Source organism: Naumovozyma dairenensis, chromosome 11 (assembly GCF_000227115.2).
Source record: "Naumovozyma dairenensis CBS 421 chromosome 11, complete genome".
NCBI classification, from domain to species: Eukaryota; Fungi; Ascomycota; class Saccharomycetes; order Saccharomycetales; family Saccharomycetaceae; genus Naumovozyma; species Naumovozyma dairenensis.
In genome coordinates, this window is record NC_016489.1 from 309,391 (window position 1) to 321,468 (window position 12,078).

Below are 12,078 nucleotides of genomic sequence, written 5' to 3' on the forward strand. Positions count from 1 at the left end.
AAAACCCAGATGAAAACATTAAGCCCCTACCCCTACCCAAAGTAAAAATTTCAATCCCTTCCCCCAACTCCCATTTATAGAATGTTGAATATATATTAATATAGTCTCTCTTACTAGTCATCATAAAAATATTTTGGTTATTTATCTGTACCCCCAGTTTTACCCCCCAAATCTTCGGTTTTACCCCCGCTGGACCTTAATTGGAGACCCTCTAGCCCGGCCTTTACCCCCGAAATTTTAATCCAACCCGGCCCCCTACCCAATCCCTCCCCCAATTTGGCTATCAAAGAAAGTCCCCCACTTTATTGTCATGTCTAGGTCTTACCTTATCCCACGGCTATCCTTAGGCTTTAGGAGATCTACTACGGACTACTGTACATATTTTAATCTGCCAGGTTAAAAGATCGAGATATTTTGCGGGAAGCTAATTAATTGTTTCCAACTATTTGTTAACTAAAGCTCTCCTTCAGAATTGACAAAAAAATTACTTGAACTTAACAAAATCCTTCTCGTTGGCCATTTTATTACACACATACATATATACTTTCTTCTTGTGCTGACTTAGGATAAACTTTGAACTCGTTGGAGAAAGAAATATTACCATCCTCATTAAAGGTTTTAACCATATTATTTACATTAATATTCGTATTATGTATAATTCAAGTTTATTGTGTAGTCTTTTTTTTTTCACTTTTCAAAATTAACAAAACAAGAATTGGTTGGAAGAATTTCAGATCTTTTCATGAAGTGGCTTCACAGAAGTTGAATCAAACGCTTGATAACCAGGGGGAAATATGTTATTTGATGACTATCTCCTTAAGAATGCCTAAAAAGAATCGGTTGATCAACAAGTATTGCAATTGTAATATTCTGTTCTATTCTTTCATGTCAATAAATCAAGTAAATTAACAACACTTCGTTTTTAATCCGCAAAGTCCGAAATTCAGACTCTGTAACGTACAAGTTGATGGAACAGACGAACAGAGGTGCATTTATTTCAGACAATTCACCAGGGTTTATACCCTAGGAATACATCTTGAAGTGATACAATAATTCTTAAAGATATATAGACATTCAGACAGCTGGGCAATTCCATATTTGTGTTCACAATTCCCTTCGATACTTTTTTTTTAATAAATGAATTGTTTTTTAATATGTAATTATTAATAACGTCCACAAAGTTTGGTATATTTATGACCCATATCTTTTATGAAGTTAGTATAATCGAAATTATTTCTATTATTATTACACTGGCTTTAGTTCACAAAACAAGTAAAGCGCTCTTTGAAATATACATCAAATGGAAATTATCTTGTTTTTTTACCTTAGAAGAAAGGGTAAATACAAATGTTATAAAAAGGTAGGCTTCCCATATTTCAATAAATGTCAAAAGTATTAATTGCCAATAAATTAAATCTTTTTTTTAAAGGCGACATCCAGTTCCAGATATATAAAATTCCAAAAAGAATGTCGCTTTGAGTTCAAATAATTTTTGTCTTTGCATATAAATACGACTCTTTCGTCGTTAGTTTAATTCCCTTTCTACTGGAAGCAGCTAGATGGTATTGGCGATAAAAATTTCCTATGTCTTTATATAATAGACACAAAAAACTTTGGAAAAATAAAATTAATCACCTTTTTCTTGACGCACTGGAAAATTAACTTCTTCATTCTGTATACTTAGTGCATAGTCTACGTATTGTCTTCCTCTAAGTAAGTAAGAGAATGAACCAGTGTCTATTTGAAACAGGAAAAAAAAAGGGATACTCTTGTTTTTTCCTCTACGTCTGTTTATTAGCTATCGTTAGTTTTTTTTTCCCGTCCGAACTCCGGCTGAAGAATTGACGTAGGGAAAAGGTTAAAGGATTTACAATTCGAACAAAGCTGCATGGTAAAGGGATCTTCGGAAACTTACCAACTTGGAAGAAAAGAAAGACGAAAATCATATCTTCTAGAAGGAACGAAACTAGAAACGTTAAGGGAAAATGAGCAGTAATAATCAGTGAGCGCCGATAAAAAAAGTGATTTACGAAATTGGCAGACGACTGGATCAGTAACCAAGAGTTGCAGCATATCTTATGCTGCATGCATAATAAAAATGCAGGTTGACAATGCAAATTGACGAAGTCAAAGCGACAATTATGTCTTTAGGAGTTTTATTGCATAATATATTATCGTCGTTATTGTGTACATCTGTCGTTTGGTCTTCAATATCGAAATTGAGCTTCCCTTGTTCGTGAAGATTTTAACAGACACTTCCCATGCAAAGCACCTTACGTAAAGAATACATATAGGATCGAAGATCCATTTCATGGGATTTTATGACAGAAAAAGTTATTTCGAAATACAAAGCCAAACGTTATGCATTACGTTTGTTCGCTAACTCCCTAGCATTAATGGATCTATCTTGCATTGTATTATACAATTTGTATACAAAAAAAGGGAAGCTGCATAAAGCCAGCAGGGAAATATCATAGTAGAAACAAATTTTCGAAATCGTTTTAGTTGTATAGATTTTCGAGTAAAAAAGCTAGCCTTCCCAAATTTTGAGATGAATCCAACTTTACCATTGGAAGTTTATTGCGTTTCCTTCTAATTGTGACTATGCACCTAATGATTTCGTGAATACAGTAAAATTAATCAAAGTCGTACCTTGTCTTACGTGGCTAAATTTAATTAGATCTTCCAAAAAAATCTGGTCTAATCAAACTTTATTTCTAAAAGAAGGTTGTAACTCCGTTTTTGGTTCCTAAAAAGTCGATGCTTTCAAACCAGCATTGTTAGTAATATATGTAGATCATCTTTGAAAAAAACCTTTTCGACAGTATATAACTTGGATAGCTCAACCCTTTTTTTACTGAAATTAATGCACCATTACCATTGTCTTAGCAACTTAGTTATAGATCCTGCATAACCTACCAGAAAGCTTGGAACCTAGTTTTGCAACCAAAAAGAAGAAATAAAGTAACTACACAAACAGATTTTATGAATTTTACATATTCCTCGATTGAGAAACAAAAACTTTTATCAGACCTGTCAAGAAATAAATTGGCACATTGTGTTAAAGTTGGTTCAAGAAAGGGATTCGATCTTAGAAGAATGGTTGGAAATGCAAACTTATTAGATACCCTTCTCAATAATATTGAACAATTTAATGAATACCAAAATCATATGCTTATAATACGCAGAACTTTGCTTTGTGGATTATCACCAGTAACAGGATCTTCCAATCAAAAAAGAAGTATTTATTAGATTGAAGATGAAGATGAAGAAGAAGAAGGTAACGTTGAGGAAGAATTTATAGTATATTATGAAAATGATGATAGTGAAGTCTATGACGAAGACGATGATGATGATGATGATGATACTAGTTGTTTTTCCTTAAGTTCTTACCAATCGGTCAAAAGTGAGAACAGTTTAAGGCTAAAATACCAAGAAAAGAACATGGATGTAGATAATTATAAGAAGGGCAAAAACCACATCAATAAAGTAAATGATAATAAAAAGTCGGTGGTGCCATTAGGTCCTATGCCACTTTTTACACCAACAACACCAAGATCTTCTTCTTCGTATTCTGTGTCTTCTTCCGGATTAGAGACCATTTTGGAGCAACCATTGTTAGAAGTCCCAATTAGGCCTCAATATGTTAAAGAGCGTCATAAATCAACGTATTATGGGGCTGGCCACTATTCTGATATGACAAGCATGGATAATAAGGAAGGTGTATTGATATAAGTTTATAGTTGTACATAAAAGCGCTTCTACATAAAACCAAATAACATTCCAAAATAGCACCACTAATTTCAATTCTAACTACTCTAGATACCCTCTTCTATATCACAAAACTTTGGGAAACCAAAATATGAACAACTGTCAATTTATGTCTCCATAATCTCTGACATTTATTAACATCTCTATGCCAGAAACATGGCGTTCTTTATCTACAGTGTGGTGTACGTGTGGAATTGTGCCCGAGAACATCAAGAGTTGATCTTCAGAGGAACCTTACATAATCTATAGACTAGAAGATGAATTAAATCACTATTTTTTGACAGGCCAAAGCAAATCCTAGGCGTATTTGGAAAGCAAAATCTGGTCAAAGAAGTTTGGAAACAGCGCATTTCAACTTTATTACGTTATAGTGTACTATTTTTTCCTCGAGTTAATATATATCCAATTGGCAAACTTTAAGAATCCTAAAACCAAATTCAGTACTGGTTCTCCTATATTTTCAGATAGAAGTGTTACATCTAAAAAGTGAAGTAAAATAATAATTTTATCATGTATTCATGGAAATCAAAATTCAAGTTTGGTAGATCAAGAGAAGAGAAACAGAAACAAAAGGAGTCCTCTGTTGAATCGTCTTCTTCTATTCCTAAATCTCCATCTGGTGATATAATCTCATCTAGAAAAGAGACGATTACAAAATCTAACTCGACGATAGCTCCTGACCTAAAGGGACCGCCATCTTCTCAAGACGGATCTGGTATGAAAGGTCCATCATCTTCATCAGGATCTTCAATAGTCAACGGACCCAACAACCCTCAATCTCAATCACAGTCAAGTTCCAGTTCCGAACCAGTACAAGATATTCCTAATGACTCTACGTCTTCCTCGGGTATAATGACAATTAAAGTTTATAATGGTGACGGGTTCATGTTGCCATTCCCAATAACTTCGAATCAACAGATTTTAACAAAACTATTAAGTTCCGGTATTGCTGCACCAAATTCCCAATCGGATATTAATGCCCTGTTATCGCAATTATCAAACCTACAATTATCTTCTAATGGCGGCAACGATAACAATATGAGCATGAATACTAGCGATGGGATTAATAACAAAGAGGATTTATTACAAAGTAAGAATTGTTCTAAATTTATTCCAGCAACAATCATATTACCAGGTTCATCGAACTTGAATCCATTATTATATTTCACTATAGAATTTGATAATACGGTAGCTACTATCGAACCAGAATATGGTACTATGTTAAAACCAGTCTTCAATAAGATCTCTACTTTTGATACCACGAGAAAGTTACCATTTTTGAAAATTGATGTATTCGCAAGAATCCCATCAATATTATTACCATCTAAACCATGGCAAGATGAAGCTGGTAATAATAATCCAAAACTGAAGGAGATTTTCCAAAAGATTAATTCTAATCAAGATATCCACTTAGATTCATTAAATTTGCCAGTAAATTTGAAGTTCAACACATCAGCAAATATAAGGCTTTACAACCATCAATGGATTTCTTTGGAAAATGGTCAAGGTAAGATTAATATATCAATTGATTATAAACCAGCCAAGAATAAGCACTTATCAATTGATGATTTTGATCTTTTAAAAGTTATTGGTAAAGGTTCATTTGGTAAAGTTATGCAAGTACGTAAAAAGGATACACAAAAAGTTTATGCTTTAAAGGCAATTAGGAAGTCATACATTGTTTCTAAATCAGAAGTCACGCATACATTAGCTGAAAGGACTGTTCTGGCCAGAATAAACTGCCCCTTTATTGTCCCATTAAAATTTTCATTTCAATCTCCTGAGAAATTATACTTAGTCCTAGCTTTTATCAATGGTGGTGAATTGTTTTATCATTTGCAAAAAGAGGGAAGGTTTGATCTTTCAAGGGCAAGATTTTATACTGCCGAATTATTATGTGCCTTGGAAACACTACATAAACTAGATGTTATTTATCGTGATTTGAAACCGGAAAATATCTTATTGGATTATCAGGGACATATCGCTCTATGTGATTTTGGTCTTTGTAAATTAAATATGAAAGATTCTGATAAGACCGATACATTTTGTGGGACTCCTGAATATTTAGCTCCCGAATTATTGTTAGGACAAGGTTATTCGAAAGTGGTTGATTGGTGGACTCTCGGTGTCTTGTTGTATGAAATGTTGACTGGGTTACCACCTTATTATGATGAAGATGTACCCAAGATGTATAAGAAAATTCTACAAAATCCATTAAGATTCCCTGATGGATTTGATGAAGATGCCAAAGATCTTTTAATAGGATTACTGAGCCGTGACCCAACAAGAAGGTTAGGATACAATGGTACGGATGAGATCAAGAACCATCCATTTTTCAGCCAGTTGTCTTGGCACCGTCTATTAATGAAAGGTTATATTCCACCATATAAACCTCCTGTGATAAATTCAATGGATACAAGTAACTTTGATCAAGAATTTACAAGAGAAAAGCCTGTGGACAGTGTCGTAGATGAATTCTTGAGTGAAAGTGTTCAAAAACAATTCGGTGGCTGGACATACGTTGGGAACGAACAACTAGGTAGTTCAAGATAATTAAAAACAAAAGAACATAGGGCTGGGACCACTCCGTACATATGTATACTATTAAAAATTTAGCACTTCTCTATGAACCCAACATTATTTATACGTACATAATATTATTTATTTCTATTCAAGTTTAATAAAAAGAGGACCTTGAGCACTATTATTATTATATATATTCTCATCGTTAAAAACGGCCATCGTCTCAGAAACAGCCGCACGAAGCCCAGCTCATCGAAGGGGAAATTTTTGAAATTTGAAAATTTTGACGTTTTACATAATCCATTCCTTGAAAAAAAGATTAAATCTAAAAGAATCCTTCTTTATTCATTACGTTAAGTTGGAAAAATTCTGATTGTTATTACTATTCACTTATCAAAGAGGACTAAGAAGTGTTTCTATTTGGCTTTATCTATCGTGTGACAAGTAGTAAATATTCTGTATTTTCTTGAGTACAGTTTTTTCTAAAGTTCCTGATAATAATACAATAATACTAAACTTTAAATTGATTATTTACTCGTTGAAAAATGATGGCTTTTGAAAATAATACTAAACGAAATGCCCAACCTGATTTGGATCCAACGTCCACTACAAATAAAAACGTAAAGTGGAGTTTTCCAATGATATTACTTTGCATCAAATAGAAGCTAATAATGATAGTGACAATAGATTTTCTTCCAATTTATTTTCAAGATTTGTTAAGTCAGCGTTGGATAACTTAGAAAAGGTATGTTTCATCTCTTTTCATGCGTTTTTTTCTTTTTCTCTTCTCCTTCCTCAAACAAATTCTTTTTTTACTAACAAGGACCCTCGCTAAAACTGCCATTGTTTGTCATAACAGAACGATTTTACTGGAATAAATGTAATAGCTGATCAAGTTGGGTTATCAGCTAAGAACTCTGAAAGAATCTCGATGGAAAATTTTAACATTCTATTAGATATTCTGTCGAACAATATTAATCGCATCGATTCTACGAATGGGATCATGTTAATTCAAAATATTATAAACTTTGAGAAATGGTGGGAATTACCATCATTAACTCTAAGTAAATATGTATTTTTCATTAAGATTCTTTGTTCCAGTGTCCCCAAATGGTGGCAAGATGTTTCAATGATCTTAATTTCAAATTTTACTTTATCTATCAAGATGACTCAATGTCATCATGATATGCTTAAATATTTCTTAAGAATGATCCCTTCTTCAATGGGATTTATTGACTCTTATTTGACTAGGTTCTTCCCTAATAAGAATGATACCAGTTCAAAAACTGTCAATTATATTGCTAATCTTTTGTTTTTAACTGAATATTGTAAAGAACTGAAGTTTCAAATTTGGTCTTTACTTGTAGAAAGAATTATTTCCATTGATGTGGAATTACAAAATGAATTAGATGAATTGGATGATGAAATTGAAGACGATTTAGAAGAAGAAATTGAAAATGATATCGAATCAGATGATGATGAAGAAGAAGGTGATGATCATATGAAGAGTGACAGTGAAGAAGAAGACGAAGAGGCAGCTTCAGATAATGAAGATGAAGATGAAGATGAAGACGAAGATGAAGAAGGTGAAGAATATAATATTGAAGCAACACAAGGTATCAAAGAACTTTCGACTAAATTAGATTCGATACTCACACTGATAACGGAACATATTTCTAATGCATTAACTCCAGAAAGTCTGGAGACCGGTGATGGAGTAGCACTTTTCAACACATTAACAACGTTATTCAAGACCCATGTCTTACCTACATACTACACAAGATCCATCCAATATATCATGTTCCATATTTCTCAACAACAGTTAGAATTGATGGATTCATTTTTGGTGACTTTGATTGATATAGCATTTTCTCCCAATGAAGCAGCAGAGAAAAAAATCAAGTCATTACAATACTTGGGATCATACATTGCTCGTGCTAAAAAATTATCAAGAACACAGATTGTATTTGTTGCCAGTTATCTAACATCGTGGTTAAATCGTTATGTCATTGAAAGAGAAGAGGAAGTGGATCAACCTGGTGGGATGGAAAGGTTTAAACAATTTTATGCTGCATTCCAATCCTTATGTTATATATTCTGTTTTAGACATAATCTTTTCCGGGATTGCGATGGTGAATGGGAATGTGAATTAGACAAATTTTTCCAAAGAACGATTATATCGAAATTTAATCCTTTGAAATATTGTAATGAAAATGTTATGTTAATGTTTGCCAGAATTGCTCAACATGAGGATGTGGCATATTGTTTTAGTATAATTGAAAATAATAATAATGAAAGATTAAGAGGGATAATTGGTAAAGTGGATACATCTAAGAGGGACACATCCGATTTTGTTAAGGTGGGGACTGTCTCATCCACGTGGTCTCTAGCAACGAGACAACAATTCATTGATTTACAGAGTTATTTCCCATATGATCCATTATTTTTAAGGAATTATAAAAGAATGATGAAAGAATATTATATTGAATGGAGTGAGGCCAGCGGGGATTTGGAGAGCGATGAATCAGATGATTAGACCATGGTGAAATACAAAAATTTATCTAAATGTCCTACTTTGCCTCACAACATGAAAACGAAAAAAAATTAAAAAATATTTTGCATTACCTAATTATAACTTTCTTATTTGTTTTATCATTTCATATAGAATATATACATATCCTTATAATATCATCTCATGTTTAACTTGTTTTCTTAACAAAATGTCTTCCCTGTGGTTTCTCATAGCTTTTAAAACTCCGTCGCTTGAAAATATAAAAACTTATATTTATACTTCAAGGAATATAAAGGATTATTCAACATCTTTTATTCTTTACTAAACAGTATTGCAATATCACCAAGGTATCTAGCCTCATACACATAAATCTTTTCGCTTACATATATACCACTACATCAAAAACACAATTAATTTTAGGTTAAAGTGAAAGAAAATGGTGTTCCTAAATTCAAAGGATATCGATATGCCAAAACAACAAACAATAATGTCTGAGTTCCTGTCAGCAACATCACAACCTGCATCTTTAAATGACATACCTTCAATACCACAACCTCAGCCACCGCCTATGGATACAGAACCCGTCAGTTTAGCTTTTTTAATAAGTCTTTCTGTGACATTTGCGATATTGATGATTCTCCTCATGTTGATGGCTGCATACGTAACATTCTGTGGTTCTGATGAAGCTGAATATGATGAGGAATCGTTGAGAGGAGGATTGCATCGACCTCGCAGGTTTGATATCCTGTTCAATAAGAGGCATAATGGGATTTTATTGGATTCAAATTTTACATCACCTGGGGAATTTGATGATGCTTTTGAAAATCAAGAAAGAGTACGAACAGAGTTGAGTAAGATGTCACAATATGAAATAGAACTTTATAAACGATCAATCGAATTTCAAAAACATTCTGAACCGCATGTGGATGAATTTGGTACCTTTATGAGCGCTAATGATCTAAGGTTTATTAAGGATCGTGGGATTCAAAGTTATTATATGTTGCCTAGTATTAACGATAATGTTGATGAAATGGGGAACTTCCTACCGAGTTTCATTATTCAAGATAAATTAGATATGATCTTTACTAAATACAACAAGAGTTCGTCATCTGTTATGAATTTCCCACTACCATATAATAAGAAGGAAGCTGTTTATTTTGAAGTTAAAGTGTTTAAACATGCAAGAAATTCAAATAGTATATTCAGTATTGGATTAATTACTATCCCATATCCATATTTCAGACAACCTGGAATGGCTAAATACTCGATTGCATATGAATCTACGGGGAAGTTGAGAATAAATAATCCGTTCCTAGCAAGTACTCTTTTACCTAAATTACAAGAAGGTGATGTAGTTGGATTTGGATATAGATATAAATCAGGTACAATATTTATTACACACAACGGTAAAAAAATGATGGATGTGACTCAAAACGTTGATATCGATTTATTCGTTAGTATCGGTGCCATTAACGCATCATACACGAGATCATATACAAAAGATGGTTTAGTGGAAGATTCAGATAATGTTGAATTAAGAGAGGCCTTGTCTGAAGGAAGAGAACTTGAGTTACCGCACTCATTACAGCGAGTACGAGATCCACATGATGAGTCAGATCAAATAGATTCGGAAGAAGTGGAATTACATGTCAATTTGGGACAAGTTGGATTTGTATTTATAGAGGCCAATGTAAAGAAGTATGCATTTGGGAGTGTGTACGGTGATATTGGTGTTCCTCCTGCTTATAATGGAGAAGAGGCTAAAGCAGACACTATTTTACAAAAAGGCGCCGCTTTACCACCAATGTATCCTACCACTTCTAATGATTTCTTTACCCCTGTCCATCCACGGGAGGAATCAGGACATCCTATAGTGGAGTCTAGTGAAGGTATGCGAGAAAATAATAACAATAGACTAAGGATACCTGGTATTGAAACGTATGAGAGGATATCATCTCGTTACGATCAGGAAAATAATCTTTATGAAAATAGTACCATCAGTGAACATGATGATAGAGCTATTCCTGTTGTAACGAGTACTGACCAATTGGTTGAACGAAGCATTGACGCTGACAATCTCCCGAATGACATATCTAGCAATAGCAACGGCAATGAAGTACCCACAGGTCACACAGATCATAAGAAGAATAGGAATAAGAAGCTGAAGAAGAAAAAGAGGAAAGGCTCAAGGAGATGAACACTATGACAAAGATGTAGGGGAGATTGTTGGTCAAGGTTTATCATGTCCGATTTTGTTGAGGATAAATATGGCATGTATGAACTTTTTTACTTCATTCACCCAGAGACTATATCTTACATACTTGAACAATATAGATTTGTATTCTTCTATTGTTCTTATTATTGAATCCATATACTTATATATATTCATTAACATTAGATTATCAATTAGTTACTGCAATCATTAACGCTTTTTCTTGTTTTTGTTTTTATTTTTCTTCCCTTTCTGTTCAGACTTTTTATTAGCAGCATTAGCAGTAGTATTTTCGTTGGTAGTATGCACTGGGGGAATATATTCTTTGACGTCAGAATTGGTAATCAATGAGCCCAATCCGACAATATCTTGGATCAATTTCTTCTTCTTACTAGAGTTCTTTGGCACTACGATTTTCTTACCGTTAATTATCATTTTATTTTTTTCAATTTTACCTGGAGTAATCGACACACCCCTTGGCCCTATAGCATTCAGTAATCTAGAAACATCTTTACTTTTATTCGTATTGAACTTATAACTGACTCCGAGATGAGCATTATGAGACCTAAATGAGACCGAGGTCTTCTTCTTATTATTATCCGTGTCAGAAGGTCCACGGTATGAGATAGTGAAGGTCGTTTGTGATGGATTCACTTCGAAAAGTTTCACACTACTGGTGATGAATGTATCGATTGGTTTAACAGACATGTCTGAATTGCCTTTATTCTATGTGCTTTCGCTTTCCTCTACTCTGCTTTCACTGTTTATCTTCTTTTAACTTGCAGCTTCTTCTTCACTCTATCTATAATATTTGTTAACTTCAACGGCACCGCCTCTTTCTGGAAGGCCATTTCTGCTTCAATTGCAATGGAACATTAACAAGGGTCCATTAGACTTGGAACATCTCGATCCTTTTAAGACAATTATTGGTTTCAAAAGAGGCTTAGGTGGTGGCTGAATACAGGCAATTAGCAACTGCATTATTATTAAGTGAAAAAGGATAAGGGTTCTTTACTGTGAGTTGAAAACAGGAGAGCTTTTTTCAAATATACTGTTTAAG

At 33.6% G+C, this 12,078-nt stretch overlaps 5 protein-coding genes across 5 annotated transcripts; 4 read left to right on the top strand and 1 right to left on the bottom strand.

Annotated features, from left to right (window-relative positions):
* Nucleotides 1–2,985: 2,985 nt before the first annotated feature.
* NDAI0K01360 (uncharacterized protein) lies at nt 2,986–3,252 on the top strand (the record flags this gene model as incomplete). Its single annotated transcript, XM_003672522.1, has 1 exon — nt 2,986–3,252. One exon carries the CDS (start codon nt 2,986–2,988, stop codon nt 3,250–3,252), a length of 267 nt encoding a protein of 88 aa, XP_003672570.1.
* A 1,029-nt stretch (nt 3,253–4,281) lies between these two features.
* NDAI0K01370 (serine/threonine-protein kinase) lies at nt 4,282–6,324 on the top strand (the record flags this gene model as incomplete). The annotated part of the gene is made up of 1 exon (XM_003672523.1): nt 4,282–6,324. The coding sequence occupies one exon, from the start codon at nt 4,282–4,284 to the stop codon at nt 6,322–6,324; it is 2,043 nt and encodes a 680-aa protein (XP_003672571.1).
* Nucleotides 6,325–7,225: 901 nt separating this feature from the next.
* RRN3 (rDNA-binding RNA polymerase I transcriptional factor) lies at nt 7,226–8,830 on the top strand (the record flags this gene model as incomplete). Its single annotated transcript, XM_003672524.1, has 1 exon — nt 7,226–8,830. The coding sequence occupies one exon, from the start codon at nt 7,226–7,228 to the stop codon at nt 8,828–8,830; it is 1,605 nt and encodes a 534-aa protein (XP_003672572.1).
* Nucleotides 8,831–9,242: 412 nt separating this feature from the next.
* Nucleotides 9,243–11,003, top strand: SSH4 (Ssh4p; the record flags this gene model as incomplete). Its single annotated transcript, XM_003672525.1, has 1 exon — nt 9,243–11,003. One exon carries the CDS (start codon nt 9,243–9,245, stop codon nt 11,001–11,003), a length of 1,761 nt encoding a protein of 586 aa, XP_003672573.1.
* Nucleotides 11,004–11,228: 225 nt separating this feature from the next.
* Nucleotides 11,229–11,726, bottom strand: SRP21 (signal recognition particle subunit SRP21; the record flags this gene model as incomplete). Its single annotated transcript, XM_003672526.1, has 1 exon — nt 11,229–11,726. The coding sequence occupies one exon, from the start codon at nt 11,724–11,726 to the stop codon at nt 11,229–11,231; it is 498 nt and encodes a 165-aa protein (XP_003672574.1).
* Between the last annotated feature and the right edge of the window lie 352 nt (nt 11,727–12,078).